The sequence below is a fragment of the Gossypium raimondii genome, chromosome 6 (genome assembly GCF_025698545.1).
Source record: "Gossypium raimondii isolate GPD5lz chromosome 6, ASM2569854v1, whole genome shotgun sequence".
In the NCBI taxonomy this organism is placed as follows: domain Eukaryota; kingdom Viridiplantae; phylum Streptophyta; class Magnoliopsida; order Malvales; family Malvaceae; genus Gossypium; species Gossypium raimondii.
Genome location: NC_068570.1, coordinates 13,640,450 through 13,661,354, shown reverse-complemented (window position 1 = coordinate 13,661,354; position 20,905 = coordinate 13,640,450). Strand labels below are relative to the sequence as shown.

At 33.1% G+C, this 20,905-nt stretch overlaps 1 protein-coding gene across 1 annotated transcript; it reads left to right on the top strand.

The window, feature by feature from the left end:
* The first annotated feature begins 18,310 nt into the window (after window positions 1–18,310).
* Window positions 18,311–20,885, top strand: LOC105774089 (protein LAZ1 homolog 2). Its single transcript, XM_012596432.2, has 8 exons — window positions 18,311–18,630; window positions 18,829–18,885; window positions 19,177–19,285; window positions 19,395–19,606; window positions 19,692–19,780; window positions 19,865–20,114; window positions 20,243–20,482; window positions 20,572–20,885. Exons 1-8 carry the CDS (start codon window positions 18,472–18,474, stop codon window positions 20,641–20,643), a joined length of 1,188 nt encoding a protein of 395 aa, XP_012451886.1. The 5' UTR covers window positions 18,311–18,471; the 3' UTR covers window positions 20,644–20,885.
* The last annotated feature ends 20 nt before the right edge of the window (window positions 20,886–20,905 follow it).

Genomic DNA, 20,905 nt, shown 5'->3' with positions numbered 1-20,905 from the left:
ACTAATCCTATCGAAAAACCCTTAATCATTTGTTGATAATGTCTTTATTAACTTGTTAATCTCCCCTAAGGGATTTAGCTACTCATAATATTCATAATCTCAAACTCAATTGAATTAAACATGTAAATAAACACAACTAAATATAAAGAGAGAAAAAATGGAGAAATAATCTTATGGATGTCAATTGAAGCACGGAATAGCTAGTCTCTTGATGAAATAATCAAATCTTATTGCTTGCGAAAGAGTAATAAACTAAGTACTTCGATATTATAAAAGAACTCTTGGATCGAAATCAGTTCTAAGAGAAAAGAACAAAGCATTTAAAAAGAAAAAGAAAACTTAATCTAAACCATACTCCTAAACTACTAGGGTTTTTGGATGTGTCTAAGACGACTTAGTTACATCAAAACCATAAAGTTTTATTTATAGGAGTGTTGACAACCCAAATTAGGCCTTAGACACATCCTAGGTCTTCGTATAAAGTTGATTGTGCGAATGAAAATAGCCCTAGAATGCTTAGGCACCACACTAAGGCTATGTCGAGCCATAGGCCTTGGATGGCGCAACACGACTTACAAATTGTGCCTTCTTAGTTTCGTGTCGTACTTTAACAGCTCGAGAAGTTTGTGCATCACTCGGCCCTTGACCCTACGTCCATTAGGCCCTAAATTAAGCATCATGCACACTCAAATCAACATATTAGAACTATTTAAGGCCCGTGTCGGCCTAATAGGTCACAAACACTTACAAAATTGTATAAAAACACTTTTACTACATAACTAATAAGTACCAAAAATGAGATAATTAATAATAAAAGTGTAAGAAAACAAGCTCCTTAAGTGCAAAAATATACCAAAATAAATACTACATTTGATGGCAAGTCAAATATCCCCACACTAAAGTTTTTGTTTGCCCTCAAGCAAACTAAACAAAATAAAAACAAAAACAAAACAAACTAAAATCAAGAAAAGAAAATGTACTTGAGCTAGCTTGATACAAGAAATTGGACAGAAATGTATTAACAAGATAATGTATATAAATGTATAACTCTAGCATGATACACAATTGACTCACAATTTCTAAATTAGACAGACTAGTTCATTAAATTACAAAGCAAACAAATAAAAGAATATTATGTATAGGTGTCCATCAAAAAAGATATACAAATATTCAATTATGTTCAAATGAATATAAGTGGTAAAAGCATCAAAATTTGACACAATGTCATCCATATAAAGTACTACCTATGTCACATAGGACTTTTTGGCTTGAAACATTTTGCGGCTTAGGTTGGTTCAGATTTCAAAAACAGGTTGTACAAAACAACTAAGCACAAAAGTAGTTTGACACATTAATTGTCCCTAATACTCCCTCAATTTCAAATAACATCTCCACCTTATATCCACTTCTTTCACCTTCCTTATTTCTCAATCACTAAGGTATATTATAGTATTAATGAGTATAATCATCCGAGCTCGTATATTTTTTTATTTTTTGTCGAAAAAATGTGAGTGTACTTTTTTTCCAGCTCACTTTGCTTTTTTTTTCTTCGAGATTTTCTCGATTGGCATTTTGCCTTCTTTTTCTACAAGCTCAAAATCTTATACTCACTATACCATACAATTCCTTAGTTCACTCATTTTTTTTCTTTTGAAACCACCGCGATGTATCCTTCTAATCCCTCAATATCAATGGTCGGACGTCTAAATTTGTGCAAGGACCAAGAAATAAAGGATCAAATACATTATTCTTTAGGCTTAAGGTTTCATTTGCGATTCATCAAGAAAATGGATTAAGCTAAAATTAGGTACTAGGGAAATATTTACGGGATAACTTTTTTGCTCGAAAAATTGACTACCAAAAAATGCCTTAGGTCATCCCTAGGTAATTCAATACATGGACTAAATCGACTAATTCTATCAATTTCTACAACCTATAATTCAATTAAACATGCATGCTATTTATATATCTATTTATCATGTGGTATACTTAACATCTTCAATCTATTCACAATGTAATAAATTAAACTCATTAGTCTAAAATTAAATAATTTGGAATGAATTATTATCAAGCTAAATTTATAATTTATTCATAAAATCCTATTCACATGCTCCTACCAATCACTTGTATTTCTACAAGCTCAAGTACATATAAAACACACACAATAAAATAAAGAATTTAAAAACTATTAAAAAAAGAAAAATAAAACAACATAACAGACAAAACTTAAAAAAATTTCTAAGTCACCCTTCAAACTTTATTCGGCACATTGTCCCTAATGTGTAATATAGGATAAATAAAAGAGATTATCTGATTGACGTAATACGTGCAACACAATTTGTAGGACTACTCATCCCTTCGATTTTTGCTCAAAATTATAGTGCTTTCAAAAATCTAGGGTTCCTACAAAGAAAACTAATCACAACTATATATATAATATTAAAATCCTTGCTAAATAAAAATTAAAACAAAATTAAAATCATCCCAAATAAATTTATAATACAAAGTGCAAATTAAAAAAATTGAAAGTTAAAAGAAATGGTTTGGAATTAATCAGAATCAAGATCCAATGCTTCATTAGCTTTCTCCGGTTCACTCTTCGAATCCTCCACTAGATCTTCTTTAGGATCTTATTCATCTTTCGATTCCTTCTCTTCCTTCAACTTGCTCGATTTGGCCTTTACCTCGTACTTAGCTACTAGAAGTTGTGGCATTTTCAACCTATTTTTCCTTGTATAGTCCTCGTAAATTGGTCCAGCTTCTTAGATCCACCAAACTATCCATTTTGAATCGGATAACGCGTTCTCGTCTAGATGTGGTTTTCTTTATCGCTCTTTTATGTTTCTTATGCCCTATAAGATACTCTATGCTTGGTTCTAATATTGAAAACTTTATTGGTTGTAAGACATGACTTGGTCGTCCAATCAATACCTTTGCTTGTCGGCATAAGGCTGTCACTAAGTACGGGAAAAGTAATTCCATTTCACTCTTCCTTTCGCATTAAACCATACTCCGATATATCCATGTCCCTACACAAAATCTTTCTTTATTTAAAATCGCATACAATAATGTTTCCTGGAACATATCTATATTGGACATGTCTAACGCTGGGCAAATTTGAGTGCTAATAAATTTCAACAACAGTCTGGCCTTCAAAGTTAAATTTGCCTAAGGAAACGATATGGGATAGTCCGTTCCTAAGTGCCATTTCCACTCACCCTTTCCGTCCGTTAGGAGATGAATTACATTGTCCATATTTTCTCTTAGGAAATACATCAAATCAATTTGTTGTACAAAATCACAAAGGTATAGTGGAATGTCATAATACCTCGCTATCTCAGGAGGTAAGATAGAAATTTCCTTCCCTCAAACTAATATTTGCATCTATGGTACATCCATTGGTCTATTTGCATCCACCACTTTTAACGCGGCATAAAATTCATGCACAATCATAATGTACACCGGATTAGTCGGGATTGTACAAAACTTCTCCCATAAATGAAATTGAGTCATTCCCTCGTTTCACAATTCAATGAGCTTATAAATTTGAAACCACATTCTTGCAGAGGGATTTTTATTGGAATGTTCGAAGGTTATTTTCTATCTCTCTTTCTCGGATGTTGGCATGATTATCCGCTACGGATTCACTGTCGGAAAGGTTGCTATGCATGGTTTTAAGGCTATGGAACAAGGAAAAGGTAGATAATTTACAAAATCTCGAAGAAAAGGGTAGCAAATAGTGGTTTGGCTGATTGTGATGGCTTGGAGGGTGTAACTAATGGTAAAGGCAATATATAGAGGCCATCTAGGGCTTGAGTTGTTGTGCAAACTTGGGGAACATCTCTGAAGATCAAATTGAACCAAAAATGAAAAGTTTTTGAAAATGGTCTACATGTCACGCTATAAGGTAGGCATGGTGCGACAAAACACTATTTTGTCCCCTGTTATTGCTTCCATCAAGGGTGTGTCACACCATAGATAAGGCATGGCCCGACACGACACAAAAATATGTATTTTTAGGTTCAAAGGGGTTGTACCGTGCCATGAGATTGTTATGTGATGATATGGCTTTGATTTAGCCTCTTTGGGACTTGTCAAAAGCCTTCAATTGTCCATACTTGCCCTCAACTAGCATCTAGCTCCTCTATTGCTCCTGGAAACTTGTTTTCTTCCAATTCTCACTTGTAATTTACAAAATACTTATTCTAAATCTAAATAAAAATGAAAATTTAAAACTAATTTACAATATATACAAAATGATTAAATTTTAATGGTTTAAAAAATTAAGTCGCACTACAGGACTTGTTCGGTAATTCCTTGAATTTCAACATCGACTTCATTCGTTGTTCATGACCATCATAGCCCACTCAACCAATTTCCAATCCTATTAGGATCTTGTCGTTTATCCCTTTCTCTTGCATTCTGAATACCTATACTTACACAACTTCGAAAATACCTTTAATCAATGTCGTTAAGATTTAAAACAAATAGCATGTAACATTCCCCCCTAAGCAATCCCTCATTTGGGAATCACGACCACATTTGAATACTTCTATTTTGCTATCGATTTTCATTATTAGCTCGTTTCATTCAAAATAAATGGATGCTTTAGAAGTGGCCAGAAATAGCCTACCCAATAAAATGGAGATGTCTTGATCTTCCTCAAAATCGAGGACTACAAATCGACAGGAATTATAAACCCTCGTACTTTAACTAATACATCCTCAATGACACTTTTTGGGTGTACCAAGGATCTATCATCTAGTTGTAGCGTTACCAAGGTGTTTTTAAGGTCCCCCAGTCCAAGTGTCTGATAAATTGATAGGGACATTAAGTTTATGTTAACCCTGAAATCGTAAAAAGCCTTACTAAAATGTTGATCCCTTATCTCTATAAGAATCATAAAACTACCTAGATCTTTCAATTATAGGGGTATTTTCGTCACAATTAACGCGTTACATGATGTGCCAATGTCACATTACTTGCCCTTTTTTTCATTTTCTTATGTCATGCCATGATTTCCTTTAAGTATTTGACATATTTTGGGATTTTATCGACGAGTTTCAAGAGTGGTAAATTGAAATTGAAGGATTTAAATAAATTGAGAATAATCATGAAATATACCTCGTCCCTCTCTTTCTTGTCCTCTAGTCTTGTCGGGAACGATACCTCTGTTGTGCTCAGATTTGTGATTGCTAGATTAGATATTGGTTCAGCTATCTCCTCGATCAGCTCAATGTGCTCGGCTTCCTCTATGAGTTCATTGACAACTTCGGGAACCTCCTCCTCTTCATGGATGGGCATGCTAGGTGTTTTTAATTATTTGCCTGATCACAAAGCAATTGCCTTTACATGCTCCTTCCCATCTCTCCAAGGATTGTTCTCCGTATTACTGGGGATACTTTGGCCATTTTGCTTTTGGAACATTGTGAATAGATGTCTCAGTCTAAAAGGTTGTCCATTCGAGATTCAAGTTGTCCATACATGGCTTTGACTTGTCAAATGTTTGTCTTCATTGTTTGCACGTCCCCTTCTAGTCGATCAAATTGTTGACCACATGCAGAATGGTCATTTCCCACGAATCTTTGTTGTAATGGGGGAGGTTGGTAAGGAAGGTTTGGTCAATTTTGTGTTTCATTTCCACCTCCTTGGTTGCCTCCCCATTGAAGGTTCAGATGATCCCTCTAACCGGGGTTGTAGGTATTTGAATAGGTATCTAGACCCTTATTACCTATCTAGCTTGTCTTTTCCTATTGGTTTTCAAAACATGGCTCCGATTTTGTTGGTTTGAAAATCAACTCTAAACAGTTAAGCTTTTCTAAGATTTGATTATATCTATCGTCTTTGTTAACTTCATTTATAGCTTTTACCATTGAAGGCTTTGATTTATATGTGAATCTTTCATTGGGCCACATGTACGAATTCATAGCCATGTCATGTATACTTTTATATGCTCGTTCGTATGTGTGGAACATGATCGATCCTTCAGCTACTCCATCTAGGTTGGATCTGATATTGTCGTCAACACCATTACAGAAAATTTAGATTTGGAGTCACACTTGCAATCCATAGTGTTAGCACATTTTTAGCATCGACTTGAAATGTTATCATGCCTCGTAAAGGGACTCACCTTCATATTGCTTAAAGTTGGCAATTTCTCGCCTAAGCTAAATGGTTCGATTAATCGGGAAAATTTTGTGTAATTTTTTTCGCTAAATAGTCCCATGTAGTAATGGAACTTGGTTCTAACGAGTCTAACCAATCAGTCATATTATCACACAAAGAAAAAAAATAACTAGAGACACACAACATCGTCAGATACTCTATTGTACTTAAAGGTGTTGTAGAGTTGTAGAAACCACTTTGAGTGTTTATCCGGGTCTTTCACCATGTTTCCTTTGAATGGCAGTGTGTTTTGGATCATCTGAATAGTATTCATCTTTATCTCAAAACTATTGGTGTTAATAGTTGGCCTCTTAATACTACCTCACATCGCATCTAGTGTAGGTACGGATACTCGTACAATGTCCTTTAAACTATCAAGATTTCTATACGGATGTTCACTTGTTGCTCTTGTGGATTATCGAGCAACGGATTCTCTTGAGGTTGATTAATCACCTTGGGTGGATTGGTGTTCATCCGATGGCATCTAATTACCTACTCTGAATTTGGATATGGCTCGATTGGGCTACTTCCACTTCAGGTCATGAACAACCTAAAAAATTAAAATGAAATTAAAAATTTTAAAAAATTAAAAATATTGTATCTATAGTTTTTAACATTCCTATTATCTTATTAATTGTAAATATATTTTTAGATTTAAAGTCGAAACCTCCCCAGCAACAACGCCAACAACTTGACCATCATCAAATGTGCGAACATTTGATTGGAAAATACTACACCAAAATATATAAAATTAAGCATCAATGTCCACAAGTATACGAGTCAAATTGTAATACAGTCTTTCTTTTACAATGGAACATAGGAAAGTATTTTAAGGATCGTACCCAAGGGAGGATAGATTAAATCTATTGAAAATCTCTTTATAATAATAAGTCTAAATAGTAATGGTTAAATTCTATATTACGATAAACCATAAAAAAGATCAATATTAGAAATTAAATAACTAAAATAAATAAACAATAAAATAAACAAAGAACTAAATCAATTAAACTAATTAGGAAGATTAACTAATTTCAGGGGTTGTAATTAACTTCATATTAGGGTTTTATGGTGGATTAGCTATTAACTAACCAATTATTACCTCCCGACCTCTAACTAATTAATTAATTAGTTGATACTCGCTTATCTCTTGACCTCACTTTATCAACCAGGACAAATTACAATTTATTTGACAAAACTTATCTTTCAACCTCGTTTAACCTATGATTACTTTCTACGGTTGTCAAGCCTAAGGTTTAGGAATGTGTAATTTAAACCAACTAATCCTATTGAGAAACCCTTAGTCCTCCACTAATCATGTCCCCATCCACTTGTTAATCTCCCCTAAAGGATTTAGCCAATCATAGTATTCATAATCTCGAACTCAATTGAATTAAACATGTAAACAAACACTATTAAATCTAAAGAGAGCAGAGATGCATAAATAATCTTGTGGGTTTCAATTGAAGCACGGAATAGTGGGTCTCTTAATTGGAATAACCAAATCTTGTTGCTTGCAAAAGAGAAATAAATTGAATACTTCGATATTGTAAAGATGTCTTGGATCGAAAACGGTTCCAAGAGAAATGAACAAAGCGTTTTTAAGAAAAGAAAAAAAAACTTAATCTAAATCCTACTCCTAAACTACTAGGGTCTTTGGATGTGTCTAAGATGACTTAGTTACATCAAACCCCTAAGGTTTTATTTATAGGAGTGTTGCTAGCCCCAATTAGGTCTTCGACACGTCTTAGGTCTTCGTATAAAGTTGATTGTGCAAACGAAAATAGCCCCCAAATGCTTGGGCACTATGTCGAGGCTATGTCACACTATAGGCCTTGCATGGCGCGACATGACTTGCAAATTATGCCTACTTGGGTTCATTTCACACCCCAAAATAGGGCTTAGGAGTTTTAGGGGTATTTTAGGAATTTTAGCCTTAGTGTTATTGAAATTTTGTAACACGATATACCAGTAATGTTTTCGATTATGATTTTTAGAAAATTAAATCAATTTCTGAAAATGAGTTCTAAGTACCTTTAATTTTGCAAAAGTGACTGATTTGTAAAAGAGTCAAAACTTAAAATTTTTATGAAGCAATTTAACTAGATTTTAAAATTCAAGCTAAAAACCCCCCATTCTCCAAATTATATCACGTAAAAACAACCCCCAAAACTAGTGTTGTCATCCCTTGATTCTCTCTTTCTATTTCAATCAATTTTGAACTCCAATTCCTAATCCTCTTTGATTTCTATCACCCTTGAAGCTTAAACCTTTATAAAAGACCAAGAAAAACACCCAACAATATCATAGTTCCTCCATTGTCAAGCTTTTGAGTTTTTCAGGTTTTCGATCAAAAGTTCAGTTTTTCGTCAACTAAAGTAACGATTCATCTTCCTATTAGTTTTAAATGTTATTTAGTCTTTAAAACCAAGTTTTTAGCCATTAAATAGCATTTTGAATAAAAGCCGAAAATTAGGTCGTTAATGGTGGATTTCAGGATTTTGCATAAAAATGTGGTTTCAAAGTGTTTTTCAACTTATTTTAACATGATTAGAATGTTTCTAAACTTACTTTAAAGTTTCGTTAAATATTTCTTGAGTTTTAATGAATTTTCGAAAAATAACCATAAAACATGTCAAAAAAGTTGATATCATGAATTGAGTAGTTTTGTGTAGTTTAAAGGTTAAGAATTATTCATAGGTGAATTATAAGATGAACGTAATTGGTTTTAGGTGAAAATATTAAATATAGATCGAGATATTCGAATTTAAAGTTTGCTATGTTATAAGTAGATATTTCGGGCGGAGTTTGGGTAAAAATATAGGCCCAAAATATGGGCTTGGGCAAAAAAATGAGGCTCGTTTTCGGGCCTTGGGCACCATTTCTTTTGCCCAGGTTCGGCCCGGGCTGGCCTGAATATAATAAATATATTTTTTTATTTTTAAAATACTTTTTAAAATACTTTTTAAAAAAAATTTAAAATAATTTCTTAGTGTTTTATTAAAAAAATGGGTCGGGCCGGGCTTGGGCCTAGGAATTTTTTCCTGGGCCGGGCCTGAACAAAATCTCAGGCCCATATTTCGAGTCGGGCTTAGGATGCGGGACGAAATTTTTTTTCTGGGCCCGGCCCGGCCTGGCCCATGAAAACCTCTAGTTATAAATTACGGTTACATGATAACTTAGTTTAGGCTTATGTTTTGTATGCTTGTAATGAGTCATTGGTTGATTTTTGGATTTATTGTTGTGTGAATTTGTTGTGTTGAAGTTCCGAAATTGATAGAACCTTCTACGAGTAAAGATAAAAGCAAGGAAAAGCTAGTTTGAGCTTTTGGCTTTAAGGCAAAAGCATAATTGGTGAGTGTTTGGGATAATTACTTGTGGACATGATTAAATGCGTTATTTGGGAATATATTAGTAGCCTAAACCCCTACTCTAAATTTCGAGTGTAAGCTTTCTCATACCTATGTTAACTTGTGAATAAAGTGCTTATGTGTTTGTGAATATATGAATTGAGATGAGATGTTATAACATGTGATATGTGGTTATGATAACTGTTGTGAAAGTGAAAATATGTACATGTTATGTATATGTTAAATATTAGCGACAGTGTTTTACTAAATATGCAAATATGCAGTGATTGTGTACGAATAATCGGTAAGTGATGTGTGTTTGATTTCGGATATTTTGGCCTTGTGATTATTGAAACCGTTGGATATAGTTGGCATGCCATAATATTGTGAGTACTCACCTATATATACAGTGATTTGGAGCATTGAAGCCCTGGGACATGTTAGAGGGATAAGGGAATGTGAGCTAAGCTCTATTCAACGGGATATGTGAGGGGAAACAGGGAGAGTGTTAGCTTTATGCTTCACTTTTGGGACATTTTTTACTCTATGAGTCTATGTTTGGTGTGTTGGAGATCCATGTATCCGGTGAGTGATGATAGAGCTCACTTTTATGTTTCATAGCTCAAGTGTCAAATTATCTTAACTTATTAATATGTGTGTATTGTAATGTGTGTTTATATGACATGTGACCATTATGCAATTTATCTATAAAGATGCTTAGATTATCGTGGTATATGCTTGAATGTTATGTGATCTTACGAGTATTATGACATATGCTTAAACGTCATGAGATTATATGAGTATGGTAATATATTCTTGTATGTTAGGTGACTATATGTGAAATATGTTATATGCTTAAAAATGAATATGTTCTCCATGTACAAGAACTAGAAAATAATGCATGAGTAAGAATATTATGACACTAAATTTAGAACTATTAAGGTTGTGCTATATGGTTGTTTGGTTAATGCTTGATGAACTATTTGCATGGTAGTTGTTCTAGGCATTCACTGAGCTTCTTAGTTATGTGCTGGTGTGAGCAGTGTGGTTCCGAGAGGTGATCCAAGCAAGAATTTTGCATCATTCCGTAAGTGTTCTATATTTATTTATGTTTTTGGGGAAAAGACAATGTGGTAGCCTTGTTTATAGCCATATTAACTTCTAGAAATTTTGTTGGTTTTTGGCTCGGTTTATTAGGATTACATGCTATTATTATGCTTGAGTTACATGAACATGAGGATGGATTGACAGTACTTGCTCAAACATGATTTTGCAATATTAAACTGGTAATTAGGCCGTTGAATGATTAATTTTCGAAGCAATTGATGTAAGATGTTTAGGAACTAAATTGGAACAAATTAATTGTTAATATATTATGCATTTTTGAGGTCTAGGGCAGAGGTATCAATAATCGGGATTTAAAATCGATACCTCTGTGTTTTAAGACGTGCAAGAAGTTAGAATAGAGATTTGGTGTCGATACCTTTGCTCGAGTATCGATACTCAGGGTTAAAGTATCGATATTTCATGACAGGTACCGATAATTTCCAAGACTTTAGAGTTTTAATCGAGAAACAGAATGCAAGTTTGGTATCATTTTTACAGGTGGTATTGATACCACTTAATGTAAATATCGAACCCTAGTGTCAATATCGATATCTACGTGACAGTTTTGAGATTTTGTTAAATGGACCTTATGCATGTTTGATTATTATTTTAAAACCTTTCGATATATGTTCAGTATGTATAATCAATAAATAAGAATATGTTCGGTCTAGTACCTATACGAATGATAATATGAAAGATGTTTCATTTAGAATGAGCTTTTACTTGTTCTGTATGACATGAGACGATGGTGTGGCATCCGAATATTCGGGCCTGGCGACCAGGCTGGGTATGGGGTCTTCCAGTTCGTGTCGTACTTTAATGGCTTGGGAATCTTGTGCATCACTCGCCTCTTGATCCTACGTCCATTGAGCCCTAAATTAAGCATCCTACACATTCAAATCAACACATTAGAACTACTTAAGGCCCGTGACGGCTTAATAGGTCACAAAAACTCACAAAATTGTGCAAAAATATTTATTTTATTAACTTTTACTACTTAACCAATAAGTATCAAAAATGCGATAATTAACAGTAAAAATGCTAGAAAACAAGCTTTTTTAGGTACGAAAATATACCAAATAAATAATACATTTGATGACAGGTCAATATCTAACAAGACCCAAGTAGAATAGATCTTAGATTCGTTTATGGATTTATTCACTTGTGTCGTTCATAGTGTAACTGTAACATCCCATACCCGACCTGATCACTGGTCAATGTACCGAGGTGTTTCATTTGTTGCTGGAGCAACTACAATAATTCCAAGTCGATTGAAAATTCTTATTCAAGTTATTAAGCTCATTATACAATTAAAATATGGTTTATATTTTTGAGCCATATACGAGCTTACGAAAGCTCCTTAGGTGATCAAAAATTGTTTAAGGACTAAATTGTAAAGTTTCAATCTATCGAGTTGACGTCACAACATTGAGGATATCACATCATGACATCACTCATTAACTATGGCTCATTGCGACTTTGAGGATATCACGTCACGACGTCACTCACTGACTAGGTCTTGTAGCAACGAGCTAGACCCGACGTCGCGATGTGTGTTCTGTCATCTAGAATCCTATAAATTTCAATTCACAACTCCTAAAACAATGTTCGTATGGTACTTATCAACCAATTCAGCCAACATACCATTTATATATTCCAATTTACAACCTTAAACATACATCACTCAATCACTCAACTTAATACTTAATCGAACATGACCAAGTTTATAAAATTAGCAAGGAAGATAAAAAAACCATCAAATGCTTCCATTATAATTCTTCCACAAACATACTTAGTTTGACTCTATGTACATCCCATAAGATATTTCAAAAAATCAAAATCACTCTCTTCCAAGCTTCGGTTTGTGATGAGATGAGTAGGGACTGACCTTCACTTTAGAGCTTCAAATCAAATCTTCACCTACGAGTTAGAAAAATAATGTGTTAAGCTCACAAAAGCTTAGTAAGTACATCAAGAATTAAACTTTTCGTTTAAATTTAAATCATTACTAGTATATATAAACTTATGAATCATTACCATCATACTTGAAATTATTTAAATAATAATTATAGTGGGGTATCAAATTAACAATTTATAAGTCACTTACCAATCTCATTATTAAATTCACTTATATTGAAAATCTATAGCCCAATTGTAGACTTTATAGAACAATAGGATATGTGGAAAAATCAATAATTTGCACCGAAGTGCCACTATTATTTGCACGGGTGTGCTACTGTCACTTGCATTAAAGTGTTACTATCACTTATACTGTAATGCCACTATCACTTGCGGGCATAAAAAGTTTCCTAATGGCATGTCATTTATATTCTACTAGTACTCATTTTGTTTACATGGGAATTTAAATATTTAATTTCGCTACATTTTCTCAACAAATAAAAGCAATTCAAACTTTACTCTTTTATAATTTAGTCATTATCTATATTTCATCAACAATCATCAAATTTCACTTGAAATTTATTTTATCAACAATTAACACTTCACTTAAGTGATTTATCTTATTATCTATTTCAGTTATCTAACTTTTATACTCTTTACAATTTAGTCATTTTTCTTGAATTCACTACACATAAGTTATTCAATTTATTATAAGAATACATCTTTACTTTCAAATATATTCCATAATACATATCAACATTTTCATATAAAAATAAACCCCATGAATATCACTAAAACCAATTTATCAAGTTTGCATTTAAGTTTTAATTAGGTAAACTACAAATTTGGAAGTACTTACAATCAAATACTTGGAATGAGTTATTTTCTTCTCCTCTCTCTCTTTTGCTACCTCATTCCCTTTAACAAGCCCTTGTTGTTCACTTCTCTCCTCTTTCTCTTCATTAACATAACCTGCATACACAATATATAATATCAAAACAATAATCACATACTATTTCCATGAAGCGATTGTATATTTCTCCCTCCATCTTATCCTTTAGTAGCAATTTGGGTTCACACTTCCATGTCCCTCCTCTGATGTTGTGAAATTGGATGTTCGATCTAATGTACAGTAGCCTATCTTGGGGAATACATTTATTGTTTACTATTGGATGTAAACCATTTCATATAAATCTTGGAAACAACAAATTATCATCCTCAAACAATGCATTATGTGGCTTATGCAGGAGATGATTTACTCAATGTACGACGTATTGGAGAAATCTAACAGCCCAATTACACTCCTGCCCAAATGCAAATCTATGGGATGATAGTGATTCATGTTCCCTGAATCTACCAAAATTTCTTAAATCATCCCAAATTGTCATAATATTCCATCAAACTGGAGCTACTAGATACATGAAAAGCATATAAGCAACGAGTAGACATTAAAAGCATGGTTGTGCATATGTGCTTTCAGCGGTAGTATAATTATAATCCCTTCCTCTTGGTGAAACATTTATACAAACTGCAAAAAAAATGTATTGCATTTAAATTCCATTATGAGGTGATATTAATCCAAGTAAATGAAGTTGACAATAAAAAACACAATTTACCAAATCATTGTATTGTGTATCAATTGCGTCTTGTATCTTTACCAAATTGTCCTTCTAGTAAGTTATATGGTTTTGATGCCTAGGCCACCTATTATAATATAAACTGTCAGTATAAATATATAGTAGATTTTAAATTTTAGAGTTCTACTTTTACATTTTATCTTGAGAGAAACGGAGAGCTTGAAAGGGTATAGACGTAATCCATGTAAGTTGATACCATCCCCATGATTGTAAAATCAGAAGGTATTGATTTACTTCCTTATTCCCAGCTTTCACCCTTTGCATAGCACCCTATATAGGCATGCCAAAATGATAGAGCCTCAACTATATGTACCATCCATTTAGAAATTTGATAATAATAAGAGGTACATGGGATGAACTAAGTTGCCAATTTTTTCTGGCAATAACATACCTCTAATTAAGCGAAGAATGTACATTCTAGTATGACAATCAATATCAACAAGTGTTGGATTTTTTGGGAAATGCTAGAATCACATTTTCAACTAATTTAACTTAACCCGAAGCCCTTTGAAATCAGAAGAAAAGTTTATACCTATTTTGAATGCTTCATAAAGGACCTACCTTAAATTATGTTTAAATCTTCCAATTATAATACGTTCGCCTATTGGACACCCCACCGATAACGCTATCTTCCAATGTTATTGTCACTGCGCTACATAACAGATGAAACGTATAGGTCTTGAGCAATCAGAGTAAACAAGAATGTGTTAAGAATGCCGGTACCCCCATGGTGCAGCAAAAATTAATAAAAAAATAATTCCGGCGATCCAACCCATGGATCCATGTGCGAGGAACGAATCGAGGTGAAATAATGGTTTCGAAATTATCGTAATTTCAATCTGAGTATACAGTGACGCCTCGACAATGAGAATTCTAATCTACTATCGAACCAAGCCGCAACCTTTCGTGATTCCGACCTCTACATAATCCACCCAGTTTGACAATGAACAGAAGAAATCCCCAAAACTGTTTTGGAGAATTCTTTGCTTGACTGCTGCTAGACTTCACAAGCAAAATTTTGGGATTTTATTTCTTAGGGTTTTTTAAAACTCTCACACACTAACCCTCTTATAATTGGTATATATATAATGAATCATAATTCATAAAATTTTTATCCGAACATAATAATCATAATTAAAAATAAATAAATATAATAATATTTTAAACCAAAAATTATAATTACATTAATTATAACAAGGATTTCGGTAAACTATATTTATTTAAACTTATATACGAACCAAATTCATATATTAATAGAACTATGTTCTCATTATGTGTTCAACAATCTTGTACATAAAATATGTTCGATATTTGATTACCCAATTAAATTAATTCTATAATTAATTTAATTCATGTAACAATCAAACACAATACCAACTATGTTTTATTCCGTTCATTCCAACCATAGGGTGTGACCCTGTAGGTTTTTGTAACGTTAGCAGTAATACTAGAACGATTCTAATGTTACAAACAATGAGTGGCATCTAGCAATGCATCATTGCTACCTAAGTTACAAGAAGCCATGATTCGACATAACCTTTTTGAGATTAACCTTTCATGCATTAATCCTTAAGTCCTTTATCTCTGGATTGGACACAAGTCATGGAATAGTCACACTTGCATAGTCCATCCCATGTTCCTTGATATCTTGAGTAGACTATAATATACAAATAAGTATGACATCTCATATCAACTTATTTGAGCATGGCCATGCATTTCTAGTCTCACTCAATCAAGTGGCCTAAGATATTACTCTCATTATGTAGGAGGGACTTATCCTATATTGATCAACCATATCCCTCTACATAGATTGTGGTATATCCAACATCAGCCTTTATAAAACAACCAGTTATGGTGTACATTTGACTGTATCAAAATATACAACTCACGATGTTGGGATAATGATGATCTCAAGTCTGAGGATCATATACATATTAATCACTATGAGTAATGTTGTGACAATTACATAATAATCCAAGAAACATACTCATAGCGGGTCAGTCCAATATGTTTGTTCTCTAACACACATATTCATGCATTGATTTTGACACTCCATATCAATGACAACTCTTTATCATCAATCAAGTACATGTTAGTCTTAATGCATTATTGTTGTCCTAGTCAACAATAATACTTGACTAAGGACCTTTTAAGAATAATCATATTATTCTCAGGACATTATTATAAAATAGTTTATTTATACTCACAGAAAAGAAACTGAAATAATAATGGTAACACCTTATATTGTCTTATATTAATAAACATGGTAAATCAAGTATGTTATTACAACCATCTCATGATTGATCTTTGGGCATACTCTTACAGAATGATGATACAAGTACCTTTCCCAATTTGGCTAGTGTGATAGAACCAATATATGTTAATTAGGGAATGATTCTACCGTCAGGGAGATCTATACTCATATTACTGCAAAGTCTAGCCTTAAATGTTGTTGCATTCTTGACAACATGTCTTCATTCAGTTTCAATAAGTAGGTAGTCATTACAATATTATTTAAAATTATAATTTCAAGATACTTAGATATGTTGGGTTTAGAGTAGAATGTAGAGGACGATTTATTTTGGCTTTTTTGTGAAAAAACTAACAAGTTTGATTGTTAATTATATTTTTTAAAATCATGGTTCTCCAAAGTTTTTAATTGAAACTCGACTCCTATGGGTGTTAATGTCCATTTAAAGGTTTGTTAAAATTTAATTAGATTGTGTTATCCATTTTTCAAAATTATTTTTCACAAATCGGCGTCTTTAGATGTCGAGTTTAGGATTAAATGTTATCCCCAAACATTTCAAAATAAGATTAAATTGTTGTCATTTAAATTTTAAATATTTTACAATAAACTCAACACCAACAATGTTGAGGTCTTGTAATCATATCATAATAATTACCCTAATTTTAATGGGGGTAAGAAAAACTTAGTAGTGTTAACATCCACACTAAACTTGATACTGTGAGTGTCAATGTACGCATAAGAAAATGTATTTTAGGAAACAACTTTTCTATACATACATTTTAAAAATAATATCTATATTAGAAAAATTAGAAAACCATTCAACTTGAATTTTCAAATTCAAAAAATAAAAAAACAAAATATCAAAATAAAAGTAAAAGAACTAAATTTCAAATGTAAAAGGATACAAGGACTTTGAGCATATTTTAACCTTTAAATGCATATCAAGTTAGTCGACTAAACCATTGATAAAATAAAAGGGTAAACTACATTGGTAGTCACCCAACTATTAGTAAATTTCTTTTTTGGTCACTCAACTATGAAAAGTTTAGAAAATGGTCACTCAACTATTCTACTTTTTTTTCTCTTTTTGATCACTAACTGTTAAATTACTAATACGAAGATAACTTTGCAACTTTTAAAATGGCATAACAGCAAATTTAACCCTCAACATTATAAGTTGTGTCAATTAGTCTTGATTCTAAAAATTTAAGCCTCAATATTTCCACATTGTCTAATTTGATTTATATATATATATATATATAGTTTTGTTGTTCTTTGAGACATTTAGGGCTAATTTTAAAAGAATGATTAAAGATAAAAATTATTATCTTGGATTTTTATGTATTTCCATTTTGGTATATTATCCTTCAAATTTAGTTGATAAATTTGTTTTTTAACTTTTAGGTGAAAATGCCATAAAAAAAGTAAAACGTAAAAAGACCAAATTAAGCGATATTCGAATTAATATTAAATGTATACAATGTATAAATTTTAAGAGTTAAAGATGCTATTATGTCAATTTTAAAAGTTGTCATTTCATTTTTCCATTAATCATTTAATGGTCGGAGATAAAAAATAAAATAAAATAATTAGTTATTATTTTATAAATTTTAAATAAATTAAATAGCAATATAACTTTCCCGAATTAGATAATTTCAAAATTCTTACCCCACAACCCTTACGGAAAATAAAATCCATTAATTTGAAAATTGAAGTCAAAATGAGTCGTTTCAAAGAAGAAAAAAGGGAAAGTAGTTGAGTAAAAATATAAATTTGGAGAACTTGAACCGTAGGTGTCATAGAATAAAGGACTCTACCTCTGATGTAACTTTTACGTGGCAGCATGGCGGGCAAAGATACGTAAGTCCCATCTCTCAACTCTAAACTCACACTGCCAAGCCAATCCCATAGTTATCTTCTAATTCATCTCCACTTTCAACCTACGATTTTTAAAAAAATTCCTTTCCAACTTGCATGTGTTTTTGTTTTTCAGGTTTTAGGTTTTTAAGATGATGAGTTTGTAATTTAAATCTTCAAGTAATTAATAAGGTTGTATTGTACAGGAATGGCAGGCTGCAGCAGCCATGTCGTTTCAGCCTATGAAGACGCGTATACTTATCTTCACCATCCGGCAGTTATCATAGGAGGATTGTTTGCACTTGTAGCTCTCATTCTCTCCCTTTTTCTCATTCTTCAGCATCTCAGATTCTATACAAATCCTGCTGTTAGTATTTCATTTCCCATTTCCAAACCCTGCATTGTTTTATTTCCAGTTTCTGATTGTTTTGTGACGATTCACTTTTGTATGTGTTAATACCAACGAAACTATATATAAGGGATGCGAATTTTTACTTGCCTTTCTTAACTCGGAAGCTAATTCTATGGCTAATTGTTGATTGTTATTAATTGGTCAATTTCCCAGGAACAAAAATGGATTGTTTCTATTGTGTTCATGGTTCCTGTCTACGCTACTGAGTCAGTAAGTTTCCCATCTCTTTTCTATTTGCCTTTTTTAGAATGCTTATCTATCCTGTAATTACCAATTAAGTCTGGGACCAAAAAGAATCTATCCTCACCTCAAATTAAAGCATATTCAGTACCATATTTGACATGGATACGAGATATAATTCTTTGAACATATAAAAGGAAATAGAAAATTTTACACACCTAACTTGAGTATCGCCCCTTTCAAGTGCAAGGTAATTGAGAACTTTAAATCTTTCCTCCTAATTCCTTACTAGGAGGCAATGTGTTTCTTTGACATGCACAGGTTATATCATTGTGGAACCCAAGATTTTCTCTTGCCTGTGACATTTTGAGAAGTTGCTATGAAGCCTTTGCCTTATATTCTTTCGGAAGATATTTGATTGCTTGTATAGGTAAGTAGGTAAGCAACATCTTCATGACTTGTCTTGATTACGAAAGCTTTGCTATCAGCTTAATTAAGGTGAAAACACGCTTCATTCAGCGTAAGACAATTTTCACCAGGTGGTGAAACAAGAGTTATTCAGCTTCTCGAAAATGAATCTAGAAAACGGCTAGGTAAGCTATTGCTAGAAAGAGGAGAAGGAGAAGGAGGAGGAGGAGAAGAAGAAGAAGAAGAAGAGATACATCAAAAGTCGTTCTGCAACTTCTTCTTCCGTCCATATCTCCTTGGGAAAGACTTGCTTACAATAGAAAAATTCGGTATCGTTCAATATGTAAGGCGTAACAATTTAATATGACTTTCGTTTGATTTTGTTTGTGATGATTTCCTTGAATTTGACATCTGCTGGTAAACTTCAGATGATTCTGAAGACACTGTGCGCGTTCTTAGCACTTTTCTTGGAGGTCTTTGGTGTTTATGGTGATGGGGAATTCAAATGGTACTATGGGTATGTATGATGGTTTTTTGTGCAATCCCTTGTATGCTTTCATATAAAGCCTAATGAAGTTGGCTCTTATCTGCTCTCTTGCAGGTACCCATACATAACAGTAGTTATGAATTTCAGTCAAATGTGGGCACTATATTGCCTTGTGCAGTTCTACAATGCAACTCATGAAAGGCTTCGACCTATAAAGCCACTGGCAAAATTTATCAGTTTCAAAGCTATTGTGTTTGCCACTTGGTGGCAAGGAGTAGGCATTGCTCTGCTCTGTGCATATGGGGTTCTGCCCAAACATGGGAAAATGCAGACTGCATTGCAAGACTTTTTTATTTGTATAGAAGTAAGTTGTGCCTGATAAACATCTCTGTTCGGACTTTGGGCATATTCTAATTTTTCGGTCGATGGATAATCTCTATTTTTGGAAATTAATCTTTTTCACTCCATAAATATTGTGTATGTGGTTGGCAGATGGCAATTGCAGCCGTTGCTCATGTATTTGTCTTCTCTGCGGAACCTTATCATTTTCTCCCAGTTTCAGAGAACAGAAAGGGAATGGTCAGCGCTGAAACAACCAAAGCAACATTGAAGGTAGAGCAAAGCAATGAGGAAAAACCAGCCATGGTAGAAAAAACAGAAACTCAGGTGGAGGCACCTGGAACAAGCATCAAAGAGAGTGTCCAAGACATAGTTGTTGAAGGTGGTCACCGGGTAAGTCAGTCGTGTTCCTTCAATGCTGCATATTAGACTTCAAACATTTTAGAAATTTCAAACATCCATGGGAACTTCATCGTATACAGGTGCTGGAGGATGTTGTATTAACCATTAATCAAGCAATAGGACCCATGGAGAAAGGTGTAACAAAAATCTAGGAGACCTTACACAGAAAAACAGAGGCAGACAACCATCATGAAGAGTCTGAGTTGGAAGTTGAGGAACATGTTGAACAGCATCTTCTGGCTAGTGAAAGTCATTCTGAGCTCCATGTCTAAGGATTGCTACTTAAGTTTAGTTATACAAATTGCATGTATCATGTTTTTTAAAAGTTCCGTCTGCTGTTGAACATGATATATTCTGAAATAATCCATATCACATTCGTTCTTCGAGTTCATTATATCCGGTGATGTTGCAAAC

Coding starts and splice junctions, on each gene's coding strand:
- LOC105774089 (XM_012596432.2), top strand. CDS start 18,472: ATGGCAGGCTGCAGCAGCCATGTCGTTTCAGCCTATGAAGACGCGTAT. Junction 19,607..19,691: donor AATTCGGTATCGTTCAATAT/GTAAGGCGTAAC, acceptor GGTAAACTTCAG/ATGATTCTGAAGACACTGTG. Junction 19,781..19,864: donor GAATTCAAATGGTACTATGG/GTATGTATGATG, acceptor GCTCTCTTGCAG/GTACCCATACATAACAGTAG.